Source organism: Melospiza melodia, chromosome 2 (assembly GCF_035770615.1).
Source record: "Melospiza melodia melodia isolate bMelMel2 chromosome 2, bMelMel2.pri, whole genome shotgun sequence".
NCBI classification, from domain to species: domain Eukaryota; kingdom Metazoa; phylum Chordata; class Aves; order Passeriformes; family Passerellidae; genus Melospiza; species Melospiza melodia.
In genome coordinates, this window is record NC_086195.1 from 251,959 (window position 1) to 273,982 (window position 22,024).

At 60.5% G+C, this 22,024-nt stretch overlaps 1 protein-coding gene across 1 annotated transcript in view; it reads left to right on the top strand.

The window, feature by feature from the left end:
• DCHS1 (dachsous cadherin-related 1) overlaps positions 1 to 22,024 on the top strand; it is a 45,301-nt gene that overhangs the window by 3,396 nt on the left and 19,881 nt on the right. The window contains exons 2-7 of the mRNA XM_063179723.1: positions 595 to 2,409; positions 17,687 to 17,875; positions 17,971 to 18,202; positions 19,212 to 19,448; positions 19,747 to 20,766; positions 21,147 to 21,334. Coding sequence (XP_063035793.1) covers positions 658 to 2,409; positions 17,687 to 17,875; positions 17,971 to 18,202; positions 19,212 to 19,448; positions 19,747 to 20,766; positions 21,147 to 21,334 — 3,618 coding nt within the window. The 5' untranslated portion in view covers positions 595 to 657. The remainder of the gene's footprint in view (positions 1 to 594; positions 2,410 to 17,686; positions 17,876 to 17,970; positions 18,203 to 19,211; positions 19,449 to 19,746; positions 20,767 to 21,146; positions 21,335 to 22,024) is intronic.

The window sequence follows — 22,024 nt, forward strand, 5'->3', positions numbered from 1 at the left end:
TTCTGTGCCCCTTCCCAGGGACAGCAGATTTGCACTTCACGGGTTTTTGGCACCTAAGTCCCCGAGGTCCTGAAAGGCACGCTGCTGCGGAGAGAGGGGGTGGGGGCCAGGGTCTCAAGCAGTGACTCGCTGAGCTATCTCGTAATTTGAGACCAGCTTTTTACAGGGAGGAGAGATGCAAGGCTGCTGTTTGCCCAAAACCCTGTGTCCTCTTGCAGACAGGCTCTGAGCCTCTCAGGAAGCGTTCGGCTGTTAAAGACACAGGGGCTGCTGCCCGGGGGCAGCTGATGCCAGTGCTGCCAGGCGGGCAGGGGCTGGAAAGAGCACCTGGGCATGTAGGAAGCGCCTCTGTGACAGGGTCGTAGCTGCTCACCTCGGGGCACTGCCAGGTGTGAGCTCCCTCCAGGTGCTGTGCCAGGCTTTTGTTTGGGCAGGCTCTGACACATATTGTCACGTTCGCTTCTTGGGAGGGACGGGCGTTACATGGTGGTCGGGCAGCAGATACTTGGCAGGCCTTCCCTCTCCAGGCTGTTTTCTGTCCTTCTCTCCCTCCTTTGCTCTCTCTTAACCAGTATCCTCTGGTCTGCATTCCAGGCAGGATTAAAGCGAACTCTGCAAAGGAGATCAAGCCACCCTCTGCTCTGCTTGCTGCCAGCCATGGAGCAAATGAAGAGGTCAACAATGCTTCTGCTGGAGCTGCTTGTTCTTGGGGGCCTGAGAGCAGCGATGGGCTCTGCTGTCCTGGGCACCCTGGACCTACAAATAGATGAGGAGCAGCCGGCTGGCACCATCATTGGGGACATCAGTGCTGGCCTGCCCCCTGAAACTAGTGCCTACATGTATTTCATCTCAGCACAGGAGGGCAGTGGTGTCTCCACTGACTTGGGGATAGATGAGAATACAGGGATCATCAAAACAGCTCGTGTCCTGGACCGGGAGACTCGGGACCGCTACAGCTTCATTGCTGTCACCCCAGAGGGCATCACGGTAGAGGTGAACATCCAGGTGAATGACATCAATGACCATGCCCCAGCGTTTCCCAAGCAGCGCAGCACCTTTCAGATCCCGGAGCACACCCCCCTTGGCAGCAGGTTTCCCTTGGACCCGGCCTTTGATGCCGACAGTGGCCTCCTGAACACACAAGGCTACACGATTAAGGGAGGGAATGTGGGGCAGGCCTTCCGCCTGGAAACGCGCCGAGGACCCAACGGGGTCCTGTATTTGGACCTGGTGGTCAGCAACGTTCTGGATCGGGAGAACCGTTCCTCGTACTCCCTGCTGCTGGAAGCCTACGATGGGGGCTCTCCGCCCCGGAGCACCCAGATGACACTGGACGTGTCCATTCAGGACATCAACGACAACGCCCCCAGCTTCAACCAGAGCCGCTATCACACGCTCATTTCGGAGAATCTGAAACCTGGCAGCAGCATCCTGCAGGTCTTTGCCTCTGACGCAGATGAAGGTGACAACGGGGATGTGATTTACGAGATCAACCGACGGCAGAGCGATCCCGAGCAGTACTTCACCATCGATGCCCGGACCGGAGTCATCAAGCTCAACAAGGGTCTGGACTATGAGGTGAGGAAGGTGCACGAGCTGGTGGTGCAGGCAAGGGATAAGGCTGTCCATCCTGAGGTCACCACAGCCTTTGTCACTATCCACGTGCGTGACTACAATGACAACCAGCCCACCATGACTATCATCTTTCTGAGTGAGGATGGCTCCCCACAGATCTCTGAGGGAGCCCAGCCCGGACAGTACGTGGCACGCATTTCTGTTTCCGATCCCGACTATGGAGAGTATTCCAATGTCAATGTCACATTGGAGGGAGGAGATGGCAAGTTTGCCCTCACTACCAAGGACAACATAATCTATCTGATCTGCGTGGACCAACTTCTGGATCGGGAGGAAAGAGACTCCTATGATCTGCGGGTGACAGCTACTGACTCGGGAACGCCCCCGCTGCGGGCAGAATCAGCCTTTGTGCTGCAGGTGATGGATGTTAATGACAACCCCCCGCTCTTTGACCAGCAGGAGTACAAGCAGAGCATCCCCGAGGTGGTGTACCCAGGCAGCTTTGTCCTGCAGGTGACAGCTCGTGACAAGGACCAGGGTCCCAATGGGGAGGTGCGGTACAGCATCCTGCATGGCCGCGACACCCACTCCAGCTGGTTCACCATTGACCCTGCCACCGGCATCATCACCACTGCTGCCCCTCTGGATTATGAAAAGGACCCTCAGCCTCAGCTCACTGTGCTGGCCACGGACCGGGGAACCCCTGCGCTCTCTTCCTCAGCTGTGGTGCACGTGGCCTTGCAGGATGTCAATGACAATGAGCCCGTGTTCAGGAGTAACTTCTACAATGTGTCCCTGAAGGAGAGCACCCCTGTTGGGACCTGCTTCTTGCAGGTAGGTGCAGGTGTTGAGGCCGGAGCTCGGCAGGGGCGCAGCCAGGGCTGTGGGCAGCCTGGGGTGGGAGAGCTGCCCGTGCTGCAGGGTGTTTGGGGCAGGTGTCATGGCTTTGGTGGGCAGTGTTTGCAGCAGGAATGCTGGGGCCGAGATCCCCGCCCTTGGTGTGAGTCCAGAATGGGGCCAAGTCATGTACATCGTTTCTGTGTGCAAGCAGTGGGCAATGCCACTGCCACCGGGCACACCACAAGACTGTCCATTGCCCAGAGCATGGTGTGGGCCTCTCTTGAGGTGGCTCATGCTGTGCCAGGCCTTGCTTGCATCAGTGTGGAGCAGCCAGGACACTCAAAATGGAGCTAAGGAATGTGATACTGCCTCTGGAAACTGCCTCTAGCCAGGCTTTGGACTTCCCTCTCCCCCTGTGAGGTCGTTAGCCCAAGATCATCAGTGTTGGTAAGGCTGCTTGTGAGCATTAATTATGCTAATGAGCTAATGAGCTGAGGCACGTGCTGCTGCACCAGCCTTTGTGTGGCAAGAGGTCACGGCTGGGGCTGGAGAGCTGCTGGGCCTCCAAAAGCTCTGTGATGAGCTACTGATGCCATTGGGATTCCGTGTGTTCTGTGCTCCCTGTGTTCAGTGTTTCTGCTGCAGCTCAGGCCCTGGAGCCCTGGTTCCTGGGACAGATGATCCACCTGCCTGAGCTGGGCTGAGGGCAGGTGTGGGGGTGCCCTGCCAGCCATGGCAGCAGCCAGGCTGTGCATGGGGACAAGCTCCAGTGGCACCGGGGGCACGTCCCTGCTGGAGGTGTGGGGCACGGGGATGTCTGGCTGGGACCACGAGAAGCTCTGGTGCCAGGTTGGCGAGAGGGGCCCAAGGGGACGGGAAGAACAGAAATTCTGGGGTCCATAAGACAAGGCTCGAGGAGGTCCTGTGACTTGGCCAGGAAGGGGTCCCTAGGTCACGCTGGAGGTGGCAAGAAAGGATGGTCTGTGAGTGCCCTGTGGGTACACTGCAGGGGCATGGGGTGTGTGTGGATGGGCTGTGGGGTGTGTGTGTGCATGCAGGTGACTGATGGTGTGGGGCGGGAGTGCTGGAGAGGGGCTTGTTGGGCAGTGAGTGCAGCGGGTGGGGTAGGAGAGTGTCAGGAAGGAGGAATTGGGTGGGAGCAAGGGCCAGGTGTGGAATAGAGAAGGCATGTGGAGCTGGGGCAAGTGTAGGATGGCAGAGATCAGGGGGTTTGGGGACAGGTCAGGGTAGGATTAGGGGGAAGGATGGGCAGAAGGAGTGAGTGGGAGATGAGGAGGAAGATGTAGGTCAGGGGAGATTTGGGGTTGGTGTATGCAGGGCAGCACTACAGCCTGTCCCGGTGTGGGGAGTGTGGGGATGGACAGGGCCGGGACAGGGACAGGGCCAGGACAGGGCCGGGGTCAGGGCTGGCGTCAGGGCCGGGACAGGGCCGGGGACAGGGCCGGGACAGGGCTGGGACAGGGCCGGGTCAGGGCCAGGACAGGGACGGGACAGGGCCGGGACAGGGCCGGGACAGGGCCGGGACAGAGCCGGGGACAGGGCTGGGACAGGGCCGGGTCAGGGCCGGGACAGGGACGGGACAGAGCCGGGACAGGGCCGGGACAGGGCCGGGACAGGGCTGGGACAGGGCCGGGTCAGGGCCAGGACAGGGACGGGACAGGGCCGGGACAGGGCCGGGACAGGGCTGGGACAGGGCGGAGGTGCAGGGCAGCCCCGGGCCTGTGCAGAGCCCCCGAAGGGAGGCCCCCCTCTTTCCCTGTCCGTGCCTTCCTGCTCAGCGCGCTCGCTCGCCGTGTGGGAAGGGTTCTGGAAATGCAATCGGAGATGGCGGCGGGGCTCCTGAGGCGGCCGTGGGGCCGGGCTGGAGGAGAGGGCCCTGCACAGAGCTGGGGCTGGGGGCGCCCCAAAGAGTGCCCTGAACAGAGCTGGGGCTGGGGGCACCCCAAAGAGTGCCCTGCACAGGGGCTGGGGGAGCCCCAAAGAGTGCCCAGCACGGGGGCTGGGGGAGCCCCAAAGAGTGCCCAGCACGGGGGCTGGGGGCACCCTAAAGAGTGCCCAGCACGGGGGCTGGGGGCACCCCAAAGAGTGCCCTGCACAGGGGCTGGGGGAGCCCCAAAGAGTGCCCAGCACAGGGGCTGGGGGCACCCCAAAGAGTGCCCTGCACAGGGGCTGGGGGCACCCCAAAGAGGGCCCAGCATGGGAGCTGGGGGCACCCCAAAGAGTGCCCAGCACAGGGGCTGGGGGCACCCCAAAGAGTGCCCTGCACAGGGGCTGGGGGCACCCCAAAGAGGGCCCAGCATGGGAGCTGGGGGCACCCCAAAGAGTGCCCTGAACAGAGCTGGGCTGGGGGCACCCCAAAGAGTGCCCGGCACGGGAGCTGGGGGCACCCCAAAGAGTGCCCTGCACAGGGGCTGGGGGCACCCCAAAGAGGGCCCAGCATGGGAGCTGGGGGCACCCCAAAGAGTGCCCGGCACGGGAGCTGGGGGCACCCCAAAGAGCGCCCTGAACAGAGCTGGGCTGGGGGCGCCCCAAAGAGTGCCCTGAACAGAGCTGGGCTGGGAGCACCCTAAAGAGTGCCCTGCACAGGGGCTGGGGGCGCCCCAAAGAGTGCCCAGCACGGGGGCTGGGGGCACCCCAAAGAGTGCCCAGCACAGGGGCTGGGGGCACACCCAGCAGTGCCCAGCACACGGCCCCCGGCTCTGCCCTGTGCAGGGGCACGGCTGGCCTGGCAGCCGGCAGTGACCCAGGCTTGGCACGTTTGATGCCTTGGCCGAGCGCGGGTGTTTCTGTTTCGTTTGGAACAGCGCGGAGCACAGGTAACTCCCGCGCGGCCCCGGCACAAAGCAAACAGCTCACACATCTGCTGCTGCTTCCTCTGAGCCAGGAAATGTGAGAGGATGGGAAAGGAGGCTGGCCAGGCTTGATCGAGGATGCAGCAGCAGCCAGCCGAGTCTGGGAGCTGGGCAGAGCCGGGACAGGGAGCCCTGGCTTGGAGCGCGGCTGCCTGGCATGGCCACCCCTGTGCCTCAAACAGGAAGGCTGCAGAGGTGCTGCCAGGGCTGTCGTGCCCAGTGCCCAGCACTGTTCCCCACGAAGCTGCCCGTGTCAGGTGTGCTGCCCCCACAGCCCTTTTGTGCTGTTGCTCCTGCTTGGCTCCATCTCTCTATGGCTTCCAGGCACTGGGGCTCACCCAGTGAGTATCTCTGTCAAAGCCTGGGTTCTGTCCGGACCCACACAGTGGTGATGAGTGCTCAGGTCATGGGCAGGCCCTGCCAGATGAGGCACAGGACACACGACAGTCACCCGGGTCAGCACTGAGCTCAGTGAGTTTGCTTCATTGTCAGCCTGCCCCATTTTTAAGCAGAAAAGGCGGGGAGGACCAGGCCTGTTTTTAGACAGTGATGTCTACTCTCCATGGACAGGACAGAGGGGTGGGGAAGGAAGGAGTCCCCAAGAGTGAGCAGGAGAGACCTGAACTATCACTACAGATGATCTGCTCCCTTGCAGACTCCGTTCTGTCTGCCAGGACAGTCTTTGTGTCTGAGTGTGAACAGGGATGAGCAGAGCAGGTTGCTGGCCTGAGCTTCTGAGAGAGAAAATGGAACTCATAACGTCTTCTCTGTTTATTACTCGTGTTTACTATGGGCCAGGTCCCACAGTAGCAGACTGAGCATGAAGCAAAGGAAATGGCAAACTCACTGTTCAGATGTGAGATGAGAAAGAAACACTGGTGGAGACAGAGCCCAGGGTAGCAGTGAACGTGAGACCAGCAGAAAATGGAGCAGGAGTTGGTCCCCAGCTGGCTGCCCTGCTCCTCTCTGCCGCCATGGGCTGATGCTGCAGAGGCTTTAAGGGCACTGGACCCTACTCCAGTGCTGTGCTCCATATAAATCTGCTCTGGTATAAATTCACCCTGCTGGTTTGAATTTGCTTTAAACATTTGACTGTGTACCAGCACACTGCATGCATGGTCAGATAGTGTTTTTCTGGGGCTTTCTGACTTTTCATGCTAAATCAAGTATTGTCTGTGTTCTGGCAGAGAGAGCTGTGAGCCCCATGTGGTGAGCATGGGCTGGTTGGACAGCAACCTGAATGACATGGAGCGGTGGATTATTGATTCTTGTGTATATTCAGAATTGATGATTTTGGAATCAGGGTTTACACACTGCCTTTGCACCCGTACGTTGGGGAACGCCAGAAATTAAAAGCTGACCAGCAATGCACCTAATGTAGAGTCTCTGCAGTTCTGAGGACAAGTCTGATGAGTGTTTGGTTCTGGTTTGTGACTCCATGGGGCGTTCATGGGCAGTGCTACATGCATAGCCCCGTTTGCCGTGCCCCAGGGAGGAGGATGTGGATGAAGAGCTGTAGGCTACACCAGGGCACATTCACTGTGTTACCAGGAGGGTCTGGAGGGCTGTTCCTGGCAGGGACACGGAGCGTGGCCAGGCACGGGCCTGGGGCAGCACGAGGACTAATGCTCACCCACTGCGGGCAAGGAGAGTGCAGGAGGGAGGGGGCACTGCTGCCTGCCTGCATTTGTGTTCCTAGGGCAAGGGATTCGGTATCAACCTATTTCCAGACCTTTGCATGGCACAGAGCAGGCCTCCCCTCCTTGGAAACAAGAAGGCCAGCTTTCCAGAGCGAGATGGGGAGATGCCTGGGGGCGTGCTGGGGGCAGGAACAAGGGGGGGAGAGTGTCAGGGTGCTGAGGAGCAGGCTGCCGTGTGGGGGGATCGGGGGTATACAGCAGTGTGGGCAAGGGGGAGATGCTGGTACACGGGAGGCTGTGGGGGGAGGTGAGTGCTGTTGTTACCGCCAGAAGAGCTGCATTTGTTCCAAATTCCTGTGAAAGTTATTTCCTTGCGCTGCCAGCAGCCTCCTCCTGGGCTTGGCACAGCAGCCAGCGCCATGATTAATTCAAGTAGCATTTCCCCTGGAGCTGCAGCAGCTTTTCCACTGCAGCTGAGAGGCCCCAGCCCCTCGCGCTCCTCTCCCCCATGCTCTGCTCCTCCTCCCAGCCCCCTGGAACAGCTCCCTCCTTCCTCCGTGCGATCCCCAGCCCCCTCACAGCTGCCCCTTCTCCTGTACCTCTGCCTCAGCCCAAGGCCCCGCAGAACTGCTCTTTCCCCGCTGCCCCTGCCCGTGCAGCTCGCCCATCTGTGTCCACCCACACCCACCACACTGCAGCTCGGCAGGGCCAGTCCTTCTGCCCCTCCCGTGCCCCAGCGTGCTCCCCCTTTCTGCTCCCCCTTTCTGCTCCCCTTTCTGCTCCCCCTTTCTGCTCCCCCTTTCTGCTCCCCCTTCCTGCTCCCCTTCCTGCTCCCCTTGTTCTCCCGCACCCCTGGTCAGTGCCAGCTGCAGTTGTCGCGTCCCCCCTCGCCACTGTGACCCAGGGCAGCTCTCCTCCACCTGCACAGCCCTTGGGGCATGCCAGCCTCTCCCTCTGGATCCCAGAATGATGTTAGGTAGGAAGGGACCTTAAAGATCGTCCAGTTACAGCCCCCTGCCATGGGCAAGGGCACCCTCCACTAGGCCAGTCCTGGCCTTGGACACTTCCAGGGATGGAGCAGCCACAGTCCAGCCTCACAAGGATGAACTTCTTCACAAGATGCCATCTAACCCGGTCCTCTGGCCGTGTGAAGCCGTTGCCCCTTGCCCTGTCAGTCCAGGCCCTTGTCCAAAGTCCCTCTCCAGCTCTCTTGGAGCCCCTTTAGGCACTGTAAGGGACTCTAGGGTTTCCCTGGAGCCTTTTTGAGGTTGAGCACCCCCATCTCACCCAGCCTGTCTCCAGAGCAGCTCCATGTCCTGCCGATGTTGGGGGCCCCATGCTGGCCTTGCTCCCTAGGCTCACCCTGCCTGGCATGCTCAATCCTGTGCTGACCCCAGTCTCTCCTGCACATCTTATGGATGTGTGTCCCACCTTTTTGTACAGACCTTCTCTGAGCGCTCTCTGCCTGAGCTCCACATGGCTGAAACCCAGCCCCACACCCTGGCTTGGGTCATTCTGGCTTCAGTGCCCCCCAGGGTCCTGCCATTTCTGCCCTGTGCTGTGGCTGCCCCATTCAAGCCCCCCACCCTGAGCACTCTTCCCAGCTTCCCAGCCCTGCTCTGCTCCAGGATTCCCTGCCCCTTTCTGCTCCCCAGCTTCCAGGTCCTGTTCATCTCCTGCACCTTCTGTGGGGCTCCCTATGCCCTGCAGCTCCTGGCTGCAGATGCCATTTCACTAGCAGACACTCAGGTGCAGAATCTCGCTCCTTGTCCGTCTGTGCCCTGTGCTTGGAGGCCCCTGGGCTCCCAGAAAGGTGCTGGGCACTCTCAGGCTCCCTCCCCTCTTGCCCAGCCTCGCCATTCACACCCTGCCTCCCTGCCAGTGTCTGTGGTTAACTTCCTGCCCCATCTCAGGGCAGCCCCTGCTCCCCATGCCCAGCTACACGTGTTTCTGGCAGCCCTGTGTCTGTCCTAGCATCACAGGAGGGTGAGAAGGGACCTTAAAGCCCATCTCCTTCCACACCCTGCCATGGCAGGGACACCTTCCACTAGACCAGGCTGCTCCAAGCCCCATCCAGCCTGGCCTTGGGTGCCAGGGCTGGGGCAGCCTCAGCTGCTCTGGGCAGTGTGGAGGCCATGGCTGTGGGACCCCCCGCCCGTGCCTGTGGCCCTGGGGAGCCAGCAGTGTGAACCTGCAGTGTGAGCCTGCAGTGTGACCCTGCAGTGTGAGCCTGCAGTGTGAGCCAGGGGTGTGACCCTGCAGTGTGACCCAGCGGTGTGACCCTGCAGTGTGAGCCTGCAGTGTGAGCCAGCAGTGTGAGCCTGCAGTGTGACCCTGCAGTGTGACCCAGTGGTGAGAGCCAGGGGTGTGACCCTGCAGTGTGAGCCAGCGGTGTGACCCAGCGGTGTGAGCCAGCAGTGTGACCCAGCAGTGTGAGCCAGCAGTGTGACCCAGTGGTGTGAGCCTGCAGTGTGACCGGGCAGTGTCACCCAGGGGTGTGACCCAGCAGTGTGACCCAGCAGTGTGAGCCAGCAGTGTGACCCGGCAGTGTGACCCTGCAGTGTGAGCCTGCAGTGTGAGCAAGGGGTGTGAGCCTGCAGTGTGACCGGGCAGTGTGAGCCTGCAGTGTGACCGGGTAGTGTGAGCCTGCAGTGTGAGCCTGCAGTGTGAGCCTGCAGTGTGAGCCTGCAGTGTGACCCAGCGGTGTGAGCCTGCAGTGTGAGCCTGCAGTGTGAGCCTGCAGTGTGACCCAGGGGTGTGAGCCTGCAGTGTGACCGGGCAGTGTGAGCCTGCAGTGTGAGCCTGCAGTGTGACCCAGCGGTGTGAGCCAGCAGTGTGAGCCTGCAGTGTGAGCCTGCAGTGTGAGCCTGCAGTGTGACCCAGGGGTGTGACCCAGCGGTGTGACCCAGCGGTGTGACCCGGCAGTGTGAGCCTGCAGTGTGAGCCAGCAGTGTGAGCCAGCAGTGTGAGCCTGCAGTGTGACCCAGGGGTGTGACCCTGCAGTGTGACCCAGCGGTGTGAGCCAGCAGTGTGACCCGGGGTGTGAGCCTGCAGTGCTGGCAGCTGCACTGGGGCTCCCTGCACGGGGGGCTCCATGGGGAGCCATGGGGGCTGACCCTCGCCTTGGCCACGTGTGCTGCGCTGCTGCTGGGCCAAACCCTGACCCTGCTGCCTCCCCTGGGACCCGGCCGTGCCGGGGGCTGGGACAAAGCCTGGAGACAGGAGCGGCTCCTGAAATAGCTGTGTGGCTGCTGCCTGGCCGCTCTGGGCTGGCCGGTGGCCGTGCCAGGGCTGGGAGGGCAGAGGCTGGCGCGCGCTCCGGCGCGGGGAGCCGTGCGTGGGATCGCTGACCACACTGGCGCCAGCCTCCCCTCCTCTCCCACCAAGAGCCGTCACTCAGAGGGGCGGGAGCCCCAGAGCCAGATGTTTGCCAAAGCCACAGCACAACATGTGCGCAGCAGAGCCCCAGCCGTGGCCAGGCTCCAGATGAGCTCCCTGCCTGCTGACTGCGCTGGCTGCAGTGGGGAGCAGGGCTGAGGAATGGAGCCTGAGCTGTGCTCCATCGCTTCTCAGCCCTGTGGGCTGGGGCACGGGGCAGCAGGAGCTGTGTACAAGGGGCTCTGGTGATGGCTCTATGGGAAGGGGCAGCTTTGACTCCCACAGGGTGAGGGACCTCGGTGTGGGGCTGTACTTCATCCATCCCCATCTCTGGGAGATGTAGGAAGTCTGTTGTGCCCTGGCTGTTCCTCCTGTCTTGCTGGGGTGCTGGGAGGAGGGTGTGAAATTGCGAGGCCTCCATACCCATCACTGCCCTCCCAGCTCTCCATGCAGCGGGGAGAGGCACACTTGGCCAGGACCCCGCTTCCCCTTCCAAGTCTGGTGCTCTGGTTTCGTGCTGCCTGACCCTGAGTCATCTTGCTGTTCTCCTTTGTTGTGCTCTTTGCTCCGTGGTGGCCACAGCCCTCCCCCTGCATGCTCTTCTGCCCAGCTGCAAGGCACTGCAGCAAAGCCTTCCCACCACACCTGCGGGCAGGGCAGGGCAGGCAGCAGATGCTGCTGCCCAGGGTGGTCAGGGCTGCTCTGCAGGGACGGGGAGCACATCAGCTCTCTTGGAACAGTCTGAGCTCAGTGGGGAACTGGGGTGTTCAGGAGGGTCTTGGCTGGAGATCACAGAATGGCTGAGTTTGGAAAGGACCTCTTGAGATAGTCTAGTACAACCCCCCCATGCACAAGCAGCACCATCCAGAGTTGGTTGCCCTGGGCATCCCCACTTTCCTGGGAAGCCTCAAGAAGGAAAAGTGCTTCCTGATCTTCAGAGGGACTCTCCTGTGTTCTGGTGTGTGCCCGTGCCCTCTGATCCTGACACTGGGCACAGCTGGGAAGAGCCTGGATCCTCTTGTTGCCCTCATTCCTGTAGGAGTGATACCCCTTCTCCAGGCTGAACCACCCCAGCTCCCTCAGTCTTTCGTCCCAGGAAGGGTGCTCCAGTGCCTTCATCATCTCTGTGGCCCTCACTGGACTCTCTCCAGTGTGGCCATCTCTCTCCTGCACTGGGGAGCCAGTGCTGCCCTGCAGGAGCACTGAGGAGAACTGTGCAGTACGCAGCTCCAGCTGTGGCCTCACCACTGCTGAGAGAGGGGCAGGATCCTCTCCCTGACCTGCTGGCCACACTCTCCTGATGCTGCCAGGACACCGTTCTCCTTCCTTGCAGCAAGGGCACATTGCTGTCTCACCCTGGCACCCACGGGCCCTCTCTGCTGAGCTGCTCTCCGGGGTGCAGCCCCAGCCTCTGCTGCTGCAGGGCAGTGCTTCCTCCCCGGGCCAGAGCTTTGCCAGAACTGTCCCTTAGGAACTTCAGGAGGCCTCTTGTCCCTCCCTGCAGCCTCTCAAGGTTGCTCCAGATGCAGCATGACCCTCTGGCAAATCAGCCACTCCTCCCAATTTGGGGCCATCAGCAAACTACTCAGGGTGCACACTGCACCATCAGACAGGTCATTAATGGAGATGCCAAACAGGGCTGCAGGCAGGACCGAGCCCGGGGTACACTGCTGGCTGCTGGCCTCCAGGTAGGAATTGTGCCCCTGACCACCACTCTCTGCACAGGAGGCATTCAGCTGGTTTTCAGCTGGTTTTCGCCTGAATGGGGATCTCATGGGGGAGAGTGTCAAAGAATTTAGTGCACTTCAGGCTGACAATATCCACTCCTTTTCTGTCATCCACCAGGCCAGTCATTTATCAAGTGGATCAAGCATGATTTGTCCTTAAAGGACACTGTGCTCACCACTCCTGATGATTTTCTTGTCCTTCCCATGCATAAAAATGGTTTCCAGGAGTAGCTGCTCCATCGGTTTCCCAGGGATCAAGGTGATGCTGATTGTTTTGTAGTTACCTGGGTCCTCCTGCCTTGCTCTTGAAGATGGGAGATATTTACCTTCCCACAGTCTTCAGGCACCTCCCAAATGTGATGATTATTGTGAAGGGCCTGGCGGTGATGGTGATGTGCTTCACCCTGTTCTCTGAGACCTGAGGCTCCTGAAAACCCATCTCACTAGTGGAGAGTAAGGGAAAGAGGGAATTAAGTACCCCAGTCTTTTCCATGTCCTGTGTCACCAGGTCCCTCATCTCCTTCAGCTGTGGGCCTGCATTTTACCCAGCCTTCCTTTTGTCACCAATGTCCTTACAGAAGCCCTCCTTGTTGACTTGGACATCCCTTGCCAGATTCAAACCCAGCTGGGAACTGGATGCCAGCAGCAGCGTTCCCGTGTAATTGCACTGATCAGTGAGTGATTTCGGCTGAAGGTAGCCCAGATGTGATCCCCAAACCCTGCCACGGTAGCAGCCTCTTCTACACCTATCCACCAAGTCTTCAAAACATGGGGGTCATGCCTGGGTTCCTTGACACATCCTCTGGTCTCAAGGGCATGTACCTTTTCATCTGCATCCATTTTTGACAGAAATGGAGTATTTCTTCTGTCACTTTCGTGCAGAGCCTTTCCCTCACTGCTCATGAACCTGTCCCCAGAGCCTGCCTCCCAACCTGTCTTTCACCCACTGATTGCCCAGCCCTCCAAACTGCAACATCCTGCCTTGGAGATATGAGGACAGTGGGAGAAGGTATCAAAATCCTTCCCAAAGTCAAGGCAATTGTCACCCACACTGTCAGCCCTTTGAGCCCAGATCCCATCACCACAGAGAGCACACAGGTTGGTCAATCAATGATGGCTCTTCCCTTCCAGGATCTTTCATGTGGCCTAAAACATGCTAGAAGACTCATGCCATGATTCTCCCAGGGCCCAAAGTGTGGCTGACGAGAGCGTAGACCCTCAGATGATCCTTTTGGCCTTTGTTGAGGGTGGGATGTGAGACTTGCATTCCTCCAGGTGTCGGGGATCTCCCCTGCTTTGCTCCCACATGTAAAGAGCAGCCCCACAAATCCATTTCTGCCAGCCTCCATTGGTGCAGCCTGTTGAGTCCCATGGATTCACGTGGATCAATCTTTCCAAAGAAATACTGGCTCTCTCCTCACCCCTCTCTGGAGGCTCTCTGAAGCCTTTTGAACAGCATGGGGGCCTGGGAGGCTGGTGGGGACCGAGGTGGAGGAGGCACCGAGTGTCCCAGTCTTAGCTGTGCCTGCTGCTGCTGAATCCACACTCAGAAATGGGCTCCTCTTCAGGCCTTCACTGCCAACACAGTGCAGTTCTTGGCACGCTCGGGCTTGAACTTTGACTTTGCTGGCACAGCCTGACATGCCTGGCAGTGTCTATAGATTCCTACTCTGTGTCTTGCCTCCGTGCCCATCTCAAAGGATTGTGGAATGGTTTGGGTTGGAAGAGACCTTAAATATCATCCCCTTCCAACCCCTGCCATGAGCAGGGACACCTTCCACTCAACCAGGTTGTTCCAAGCCCTGTCCAGCCTGGCCTTGGACACTCCCAGGGATGCAGGGGCAGCCACAGCTTCTCTGGACACCCTGCGCCAGGCCCTCATCACTCTCACAGGGAAGAATTTCTTCCCGATATCCAACCTAAACCTGCTTGCTGTCAGTGTGGAGCAGCTCTCCCTTGTCCTGTCTTTTGAGGCCCTTTTGAATAGCCTCTCTCTCCATCTCGTTGGCTCCCTTCAGGTGCTGAAATGCCCCAGTGAGGTCACTCCAGAGCCTCCCCCTCTCCAGGCTGCACAGTCCAGTTCTCTCAGCACGCACCACCTTCTGCATGGCAGCTTAGCCCGGAGGCCCCTGCTTAGCCCAGGCCATCTGCTGAGGTCTCTGTGTTTTCCTGAGCTCTGGGATGGGCTGCTCTGAGTGTGCTGTCCTGAAGGCCTGCCAGCTTTCCTCAGCTGCCTTGGCCCTCAATGCTGCCTCCCACGAGATCCCTTCCATCGACCAGTTCCCTGCAAAAGCTGAACTCTGCCTTGCAATCCAGGGTCTGTACTCTGCTTCTCTTCTTCCTTGCTCCCTTTAGGACCCTGAATCTGCTGCTGCATGGCCACTGCAGTCACAGCTGCTGCCAGCTGCCACATCCCCAGTCAGCAGTCCCTTCTAGGAACAGCAGATCCAGCTGCGTGCCACCCCAGCTTGGCAGGGGCTCTGGAATCTCTGTGAGACCGGGGCTCTGTGATCCTGGCTTCCTCAGGTGCTGCTGCTTCCTTGGCAGCTTCAGGTCAGGAACCTCCTGGCAGGGCACGGGTGTCCTTGTGCTTGCAGCCCTTGTGGCTGTGCGGGCTCCGTTCAGGAGTCAGAGGAGAGAGGGCAGCGGGGCTGCCGTTCAGCTCAGAGCGCTGGCTCCTGCTCCCACACATTCTAGGGAGCAGCAGGACTGGCACAGCCCCAGTGCAGAGTTTCCTGGGCAGTTCCACAGGCAGCTTGACCCCGTTTCCCTCTATTTTTCAGGCAAACATCAAGAGTCTCATGAGTGAGCTGCAGTGAAACCAGCTGTGGATCCAAGACTTGGGGCAGATGCTAAATACAGAGCCTGGGGCTGCCCTGCATTAGCTTCTAGCAAAGTTCCTGGAAAAATGTCCATGCTTGGTTTAAAAATTTCCAGAAGTGGTGAACTCACCACAGGCCTTAATGACCCCTTTTGGTGGCTAATTGCCCTCGCAGCTAAAAATGTGTCCCTGTCTCAAACTGTGTGTGCTCTGAGTCTGCAGCAGTGCGTGCAGCTGGAATGAGGTGGTTGCCATACCTGGTGGTCCCTGTGGTGTCTCTCAGGAGTCCCCAGGAGCCATCACCCAGCTGCCCTGGGGATCCTGCTGTCCCTGGCTCTCGTGCCAGGCCCTGCTGAGCGTGGGCTGCCCGCGGGCAGTCAGCCAGCCCCACCCCATGGCATTCACACATGGGACACCAGCAGTCTGCAGGCAGGGAGCTGGGCCTGGGGAGCAGTGGCAGAGCACAGAGCAAAGTGTCCAGTGGCCCCAAACTCAGCCAACACCATGACCTGGTCTAGCAGGTGTTTCCTGTTCCTGTGGCTTCTCTCTAGGCACCAGTTTAGCATCTCTCATCCAAGGGAGACAAGAACCAGGTGCAGGGCTGCAGGTGTGGTGGCACCAGTGATGTCACCTCTCTTAGATGCTGTGTAGGCTCATATTGGGCAGAGTTTCGTGTTGGACCAGCAGTTCACATATGGTCCCACCACAGGATGGGGCAGTGAAGCAGTAGATACATGGGATACCTTGTCCTGGCTGCACAGCCAGGGCTGGTTCTGATACCAGACTGCTGGCTCCACCAGTTATCTTGCTGGAACATGGCTCTGGGTACCGGGAAGCCACCAGGGAGGTGGTGCTGCACTGCACAGTAGTGAGAGCTCATCTGTTGCTTGCCTGTGCCTGAAACCTGGCCCAGGTCTTGTGGCAGGAAGCTGGGTATTCCCCCTTTGGGTATTCCTAAGGGGGGCAGCCATCAGAAGATGGTTATGGTGGGGAAGGGAGACTCTTCTGGAAGCATCAGAGCCCCGGGGCTAAGGAGCCTGCCGCTGCTATCTCACTCTGCAGCAAAGACTGTGGATGTACAGTGATTAAAGCAGCTGATGTGCATTTTGGATAACCTTCAGGGTGAGAAATACTTCATTCTGAAGGAAAGAAAAAACTTCATTTACCATATAGTACTTATTCCAGCTGGTTATGCATTTCCATCTGGCAGCTGACCCAAGGAATGGCACAGGCACACAGGGTGTGGGTACAGGGCTGTATCCCAGGCAGGGCACACAGGGTGTGGGTACAGGGCTGTATCCCAGCACAGGCACACAGGGTGTGGGTACAGGGCTGTACCCCAGGCAGGGCACACAGGGTGTGGGTACAGGGCTGTACCCCAGGCAGGGCACACAGGGTGTGGGTACAGGGCTGTATCCCAGCACAGGCACACAGGGTGTGGGTACAGGGCTGTATCCCATACAGGCACACAGGGTGTGGGTACAGGGCTGTATCCCAGGCAGGGCACAGGCACACAGGGTGTGGGTACAGGGCTGTATCCCAGCACAGGCACACAGGGTGTGGGTACAGGGCTGTACCCCAGGCAGGGCACAGGCACACAGGGTGTGGGTACAGGGCTGTACCCCAGTAATGACAGGCTGCATGGAGCCACTGTACTGGTAACCTGCAGACGACCTCCAGTGATATCAGCAGGGTCAGATTTGTGGTTTCTGCTGAGCAGCTCCCCAGGAAGATGGGCTGGGTCGGTAAGGCAGGGGGATGGTGAGCTCTAGGTGGGTCCAGTTTCCCAAAGTGCCTCCTGACCCAGTTCTGTCACAGCACCTGTGTTTCCAAGCGCTCTGCAGCTGGAGTGGGGAGGGGGGATCCTGTTCCATGGTGCTTCCTCTGGCAGCTGCTGCAGGGTTGGGGAGCAGATCCTCTGCACCGGAGCTTAGTGCTCACTGGAGATGCGGTCTCAGATTCTCCCTGCAGGCAGCCCCACGGCAGCAGGGCTGCTGGGGTGTCGCAGGTGCTGCCTCCCGTTGCTGCTCAGGACGGGGTGGCCCATTCCCAGTGACTGTTGCCTGCAGGCCCTGTGTCCTGCCCGGGTTGCTGCATCCCGGTGCGCGGCTCGCAGCCCCCAGCCAGGCCCTCGGCTTGGCTCCTCCATGAGCGAGGCCCCATGGCTGCTGCGGGGAGGAGCTGTGGCTGACGAGGCCTGAACTCCGCTTCACCCGGGCCTGGCCCAGCTGCCTTCCCCAGCTCTGTCCCCCAGCTTTGCTCTCCCTGGAGTTCCCAGCTGGTGGAGGAGCTGTGGGCAGGGATGTGGAGTCAGGAGTTGGTTTCTGCTGGCCTGAGCTCTGTGGGAGCCCGAAGGAGGAGCTGGGGAGGGCAGGCAGGGAGCAGCATTCCTCCTCCTGCCACGTCTGTCATAGTGGGTGCACTTCTTGTGCTGCAGGCAGCGTGAGACTGGACTGTCACAGGGCAGTGCCACCCTCCATCCTCATGCCCTGTCTGGGGCTGCTAGACACAGAGTCCGGAGAGCAGGACAGAGCCAGGGCCGTGGTGACAGGGGGGTGACTTTCTTCCTGTCCCATCCTGAGTGTCTTTGCAGACAAGAAGGAATAGAGGTGCTGGGGCTGCTGCTGCTGCAGTGCTGCATGTCCTGCAGAAAAGCAGTGGCCGGTCTGGGACAAGAGCCACAGTTGCTGTCGCGCTGCGTTGTGATGGCCAGCTCTGAGGGTGGCATGGTGGCTGTGCCATGGAGCACAAGGTGGCACTGGGGCGTGGTGGTGGGGCTGGGCGGGCTCTGGCTGGTGCTGTTCTGTTCAGGTGGTGCCTTCCCTCGCACAGGTGACAGCCACAGACGCAGACAGCGGTGCGTTCGGCTCCCTTTCCTACTCCATCGGCTCTGGCATCGGCAGCGTCACCCCCACGCAGTTCAGCATTGACAAGCACTCGGGGCAGCTGTGCACGGTGCAGCCCCTGGACCGCGATGAGGGCACGGCTGCCTACGACTTCACCATCACTGCGGTGGACGGGGTGAGTGCTGCCGAGGCCGCGCGCGCAGTGCTGCTGAGCCAGCCCTGTGCCGGGTGCTGCTGTCCTCGGCTGTCCCTGACCCCGTGCCTCCGCAGGGCGGCCTGAACTCCATGGTGTACGTGAAGGTGTTCCTGGAGGACACCAACGACAACCGGCCGGTGTTCTACCCGCTGGAGTACGCCGCCAGCATCAGCACGCAGAGCATGCCGGGCACGGCCGTGCTGCGCGTCGCTGCCCACGACAAGGACGAGGGCCTCAACGGCAGGGTGACGTACCGCATCGTCCGGGGAAACTCGCCCCCGCTCTTCTCCCTCAACAAGGACACAGGTGAGCCCTCGGGCAGCCAGGGCAGGCAGCCGTTGGTGCGCTGCGATGTGGGAGGTATCCTGAAAACCAGCCTGAGTGTCCCTGCTTGGCCACCTCAGCAGTGCAGCCTGTCTCCAGAGTACGTCTCTTCCTCTCCCTGCCACATCCTTCCCTGCTAAACTTCCTTAGCCTCTGGTAACCCCTTCCCAGACTCAGTCCCTGACTTTTTGTTACTGCTCCCTGTTGTGTTCCTCATTTGTCCTGTCTACCTTCTTCTCCCCATTCCCCATCTCCGACTCACTGTGCCCTTCCTCTTGTGTGCTGATGACACAGCTGTATGATCAAGCTGTATCCTGCTTCCTTTCTTGTCCCCGCCAGTCCCCTCTTCTCCAGCTCAGTTAACTCTCCTCTATAACTCTGTCACTCTTGATCCCACTGTTCTCATTGGCTGCATCTGGTGAAAGCCAGAGCAGTTTCTGCTGGGGAAGTGGGTGCATGGGTATGTGATGCCAGGGACTCTCAGCAGGACAGAAAGGTGCATTGGGGAATCTGCACACTGCTTCTCAATTCCCAGCAGGTGACTGGGAGGGCGACAAGCCCTACCAGACCCCCTAATGCAGGGCCACCTCCTTTGTAAGGCCTATCAACTATGGTCCTTCACTTGTATATCCCCTCCCAGACCCTGTCTGCCAGCCCAGGCCTGCTTGCTGTGTTATGACACTCACCCTGTGCCCCAGATTGGAAGCCTTCTCCCTGCCTTTCCCTCTCCCAAGACCTGCCTTCTGGCTCATGCCCCACAGCCTGTACCACCACTAAACTCAGAGCTGGCTGTAAGACAAAGTGCGGAGGATTTGGGGAGGCTTTGCTGGGAGAGCTCCACTCATTCACTCCAGCTCCTCCGTGGTGGGCTCCCACTGTGATGCACGTTGTTTCCTGCCCCTTGTGGTCTGTCTTTTCCACCTTGTGGTTTGGTCTGTGCCCTGGAGCCCGGGGTGCAGCACAATGCCGCATCAATGACTTTCTTCCTCAGGTGTCATTTCTCTGTCATGGTCTCTGAGTGGCAAAGCCAACACCCTGGTGCAGCTGGTGATCTCTGCCCAGGACGGGGGGGGCCTGCAGGCACAGCCCAATGCCCGGGTAAACATCAGCATCGTGGAGGGCACAGTCTCACCCCCTGTCTTTGAGCAAGCTCAGTACTTCTTCAGCGTGCCCGAGGACATGCCACAGGGCGCCACTGTGGGGGCTGTCCAGGCCCAGAACCCGCCAGGTATGGCCTTGTCCCTTTTGCATGTTGCCACTTTCCCTGTCCCCACACCGTCCTTGGGGTCCAGCATCCACCACACTTCCTCATGGAGCGGCCCTGCTCTGAGAGCTCCACACACTCACACCTGAGTGTGCACCCGGCTCAGCACCTGTGCTCACACAAGTGTGTAAGCACACCTGGGGGGCTGTGCACATGGGCACTGTGCTGCTGCGCCCCTTGGAGCACAGTTTTGTGACCCCAGGGCTGAGGCAGTAAGCTGGGTGGCACCTCATTCCTTCTGTCTCTGTCCTCTTGCCCACAGGTCATGCTGATGACATCTTCTACTCCATCTCCTCGGGGGACCCTCATGGCTATTTCTCCATCGACTCGGCCTCGGGGCAGCTGCGCACCAGCCTGCCTCTGGATCACGAGTCCCAGGCAGTTCTGGTGCTGGACGTGCAGGCCCGGAGCGGTTCCCCCCCTGCCTACAGCAACACGCGGGTGAAGATCTCCGTGTCAGACGTGAACGACAACGCGCCGGCGTTCCCAGCTCCCTCTGACTCCATCCTGCTGCCGGAGGCCACGGAGCCCGGCGCTACGGTGTACACCCTGCAGGCTGAGGACCGCGACAGCGGCGCCAATGGGCAGGTGGCCTTCGAGCTGCTCTCGGGGGGCGAGGGCACCTTTGTCGTGGAGCGTGCCTCGGGGGCCGTGCGGCTCCTCGGGGCCCTGCAGTACGAGGCCGTCTCAGCCTACAGCCTGGCCATCGCGGCCCGGGACAGCGGCGTTCCCCAGCTCAGCTCCACCTTCACGCTGCTGGTGCACGTGCAGGCCGAGGACGACAACGGACCCATCTTCGACACTCTCACCTACCGCGTGGAGGTGCAGGAGGGCGTCCCCGTCTCCACCCGCTTCCTGCAGGTCAGGGCCCTGGCCCACGATGTGGAGCCCGCGGCCCTCACCTACCACCTGCGTGCGGACGGGGACGCCGCCAGCTTCGGCATCGTGCCCGAGAGCGGCTGGCTGTACGTCAAGAGCGCCCTGGACCGGGAGACGCGGGACCTGTACGTGCTGACCGTGCTGGCCTCCGTGGGCGGCGCCGGGGCCGCGGCGGACGCGCGGAAAACCGGCACCAGCACCGTGCGCGTCAGCGTCACCGACGAGAACGACAACCCCCCGCGGCTGAGCGAGGAGCGCTACTTCTTCACCGTGTCTGAGAACCAGGCTCCCGGCAGCGCCGTGGGAAGGGTGATGGCCAGCGACCGCGACGCCGGGCAGAACAGCCGGCTCACCTACCGCCTGCTCCAGCACGACCCCAACTTTCTGATCCACGCACAGACAGGTGAGGCACTCCCGGCCTCCCAGGTGGGGCTGTCTGCTGAGAGCGCCCAGGGCAGGGCAGCAGTGATGGCAGCCGGGCCAGTGCAGCAGCAGAATGTTCACCTTACTGCCCCGCGCTGCTGGGCTCCAGCAGCACAGCTGAATACACAGCTGAGCACAGGCTCGGCTCTAATGCAGCTCGTGGGCTGAGCTGGGTCCCTGCTCGTCAGTGTTCTCACTTGTTGTGCCTGCCCCGTTCCTGGAAGCATTCAAGGCCCTGTTGGATAGGGCTGGGAGCAACCCGGGATAGTGGAAGGTGTCCCTGCCCGTGGCAGCAGGGTGGAACAAGGTGGGCTCGAAGGTTCCTTCCAACCCAAACCCTTCTGGGATTCTCCCTCACAGGAGAGGTCAGCACCAAGCACAGCTTGGACCGGGAGCAGCAGTCCAACTTCCAGCTGCTGGTGATTGTGCAGGACGGGGGAGCGCCGCCTCGCAGTGCCACCGGCACCATCTATGTCACCGTGCTGGACGAGAATGACAACGCTCCTGCTTTCCTGCACGTGGGCAGCGGCCAGGAGCTCTCTGTGCAGGTAGGGCTGCAGGCTGGAGGACCCATGGGGCCTGGTGGCCTCTGGCTGTGGGGGCACTGCTGGGGAAAAGGGGGTGGGCAGGGGGACGCAGGAGAGCTTCAGGGTAGGAGATGAGCAGCACCAGCTGGATCCATGCAGCAGCCAGGACAGTTGGATAAATCTGAGATGTGGCAGGAGGGACATGTCCTTGGGCAGGGCAGAAATCCTGGTGCGCAGAGCAGGCAGGGCTGTGGAGGGCTCTGGCACAATCGGGACTGGCCAGCAGGCAGGAGCTCTTGGCTCACACGTGCCTGTAGGGAGGGACAGCAAAGGGAGCCTGAACCTGAGGCAGGTTCAGAGAAGAGCCAGGGTGAACAGTGGTGAGCAGGGTGCTGTCCAGCTGGCTTGGCACGCACAAGAGTTTTCCGTGGATCTGCTGTGCCTGCCAGCCAAGCTTTCCCTGCCCAGCCTGGTGGCAGCAGTCCCTGGGCACTGCATGTGCTGCAGACCCAGCTGCATGGGGACTGCTCAGGAGAGCTGGCAGGGGAGCTGCCCCGGCGAGGGCTCGTGGCACCACCTGAGGGGCACTGGCAGCAGCAGAGCAGCAGGATGGGCAGCAGGGCCTGGCACAGAGCAGGGGCAGCCCACGGCTGGGCAGCCAGGCCCTCTCTGCACATCCATTGCTGCATGCCAGGCCATGTGCTCAAAGCC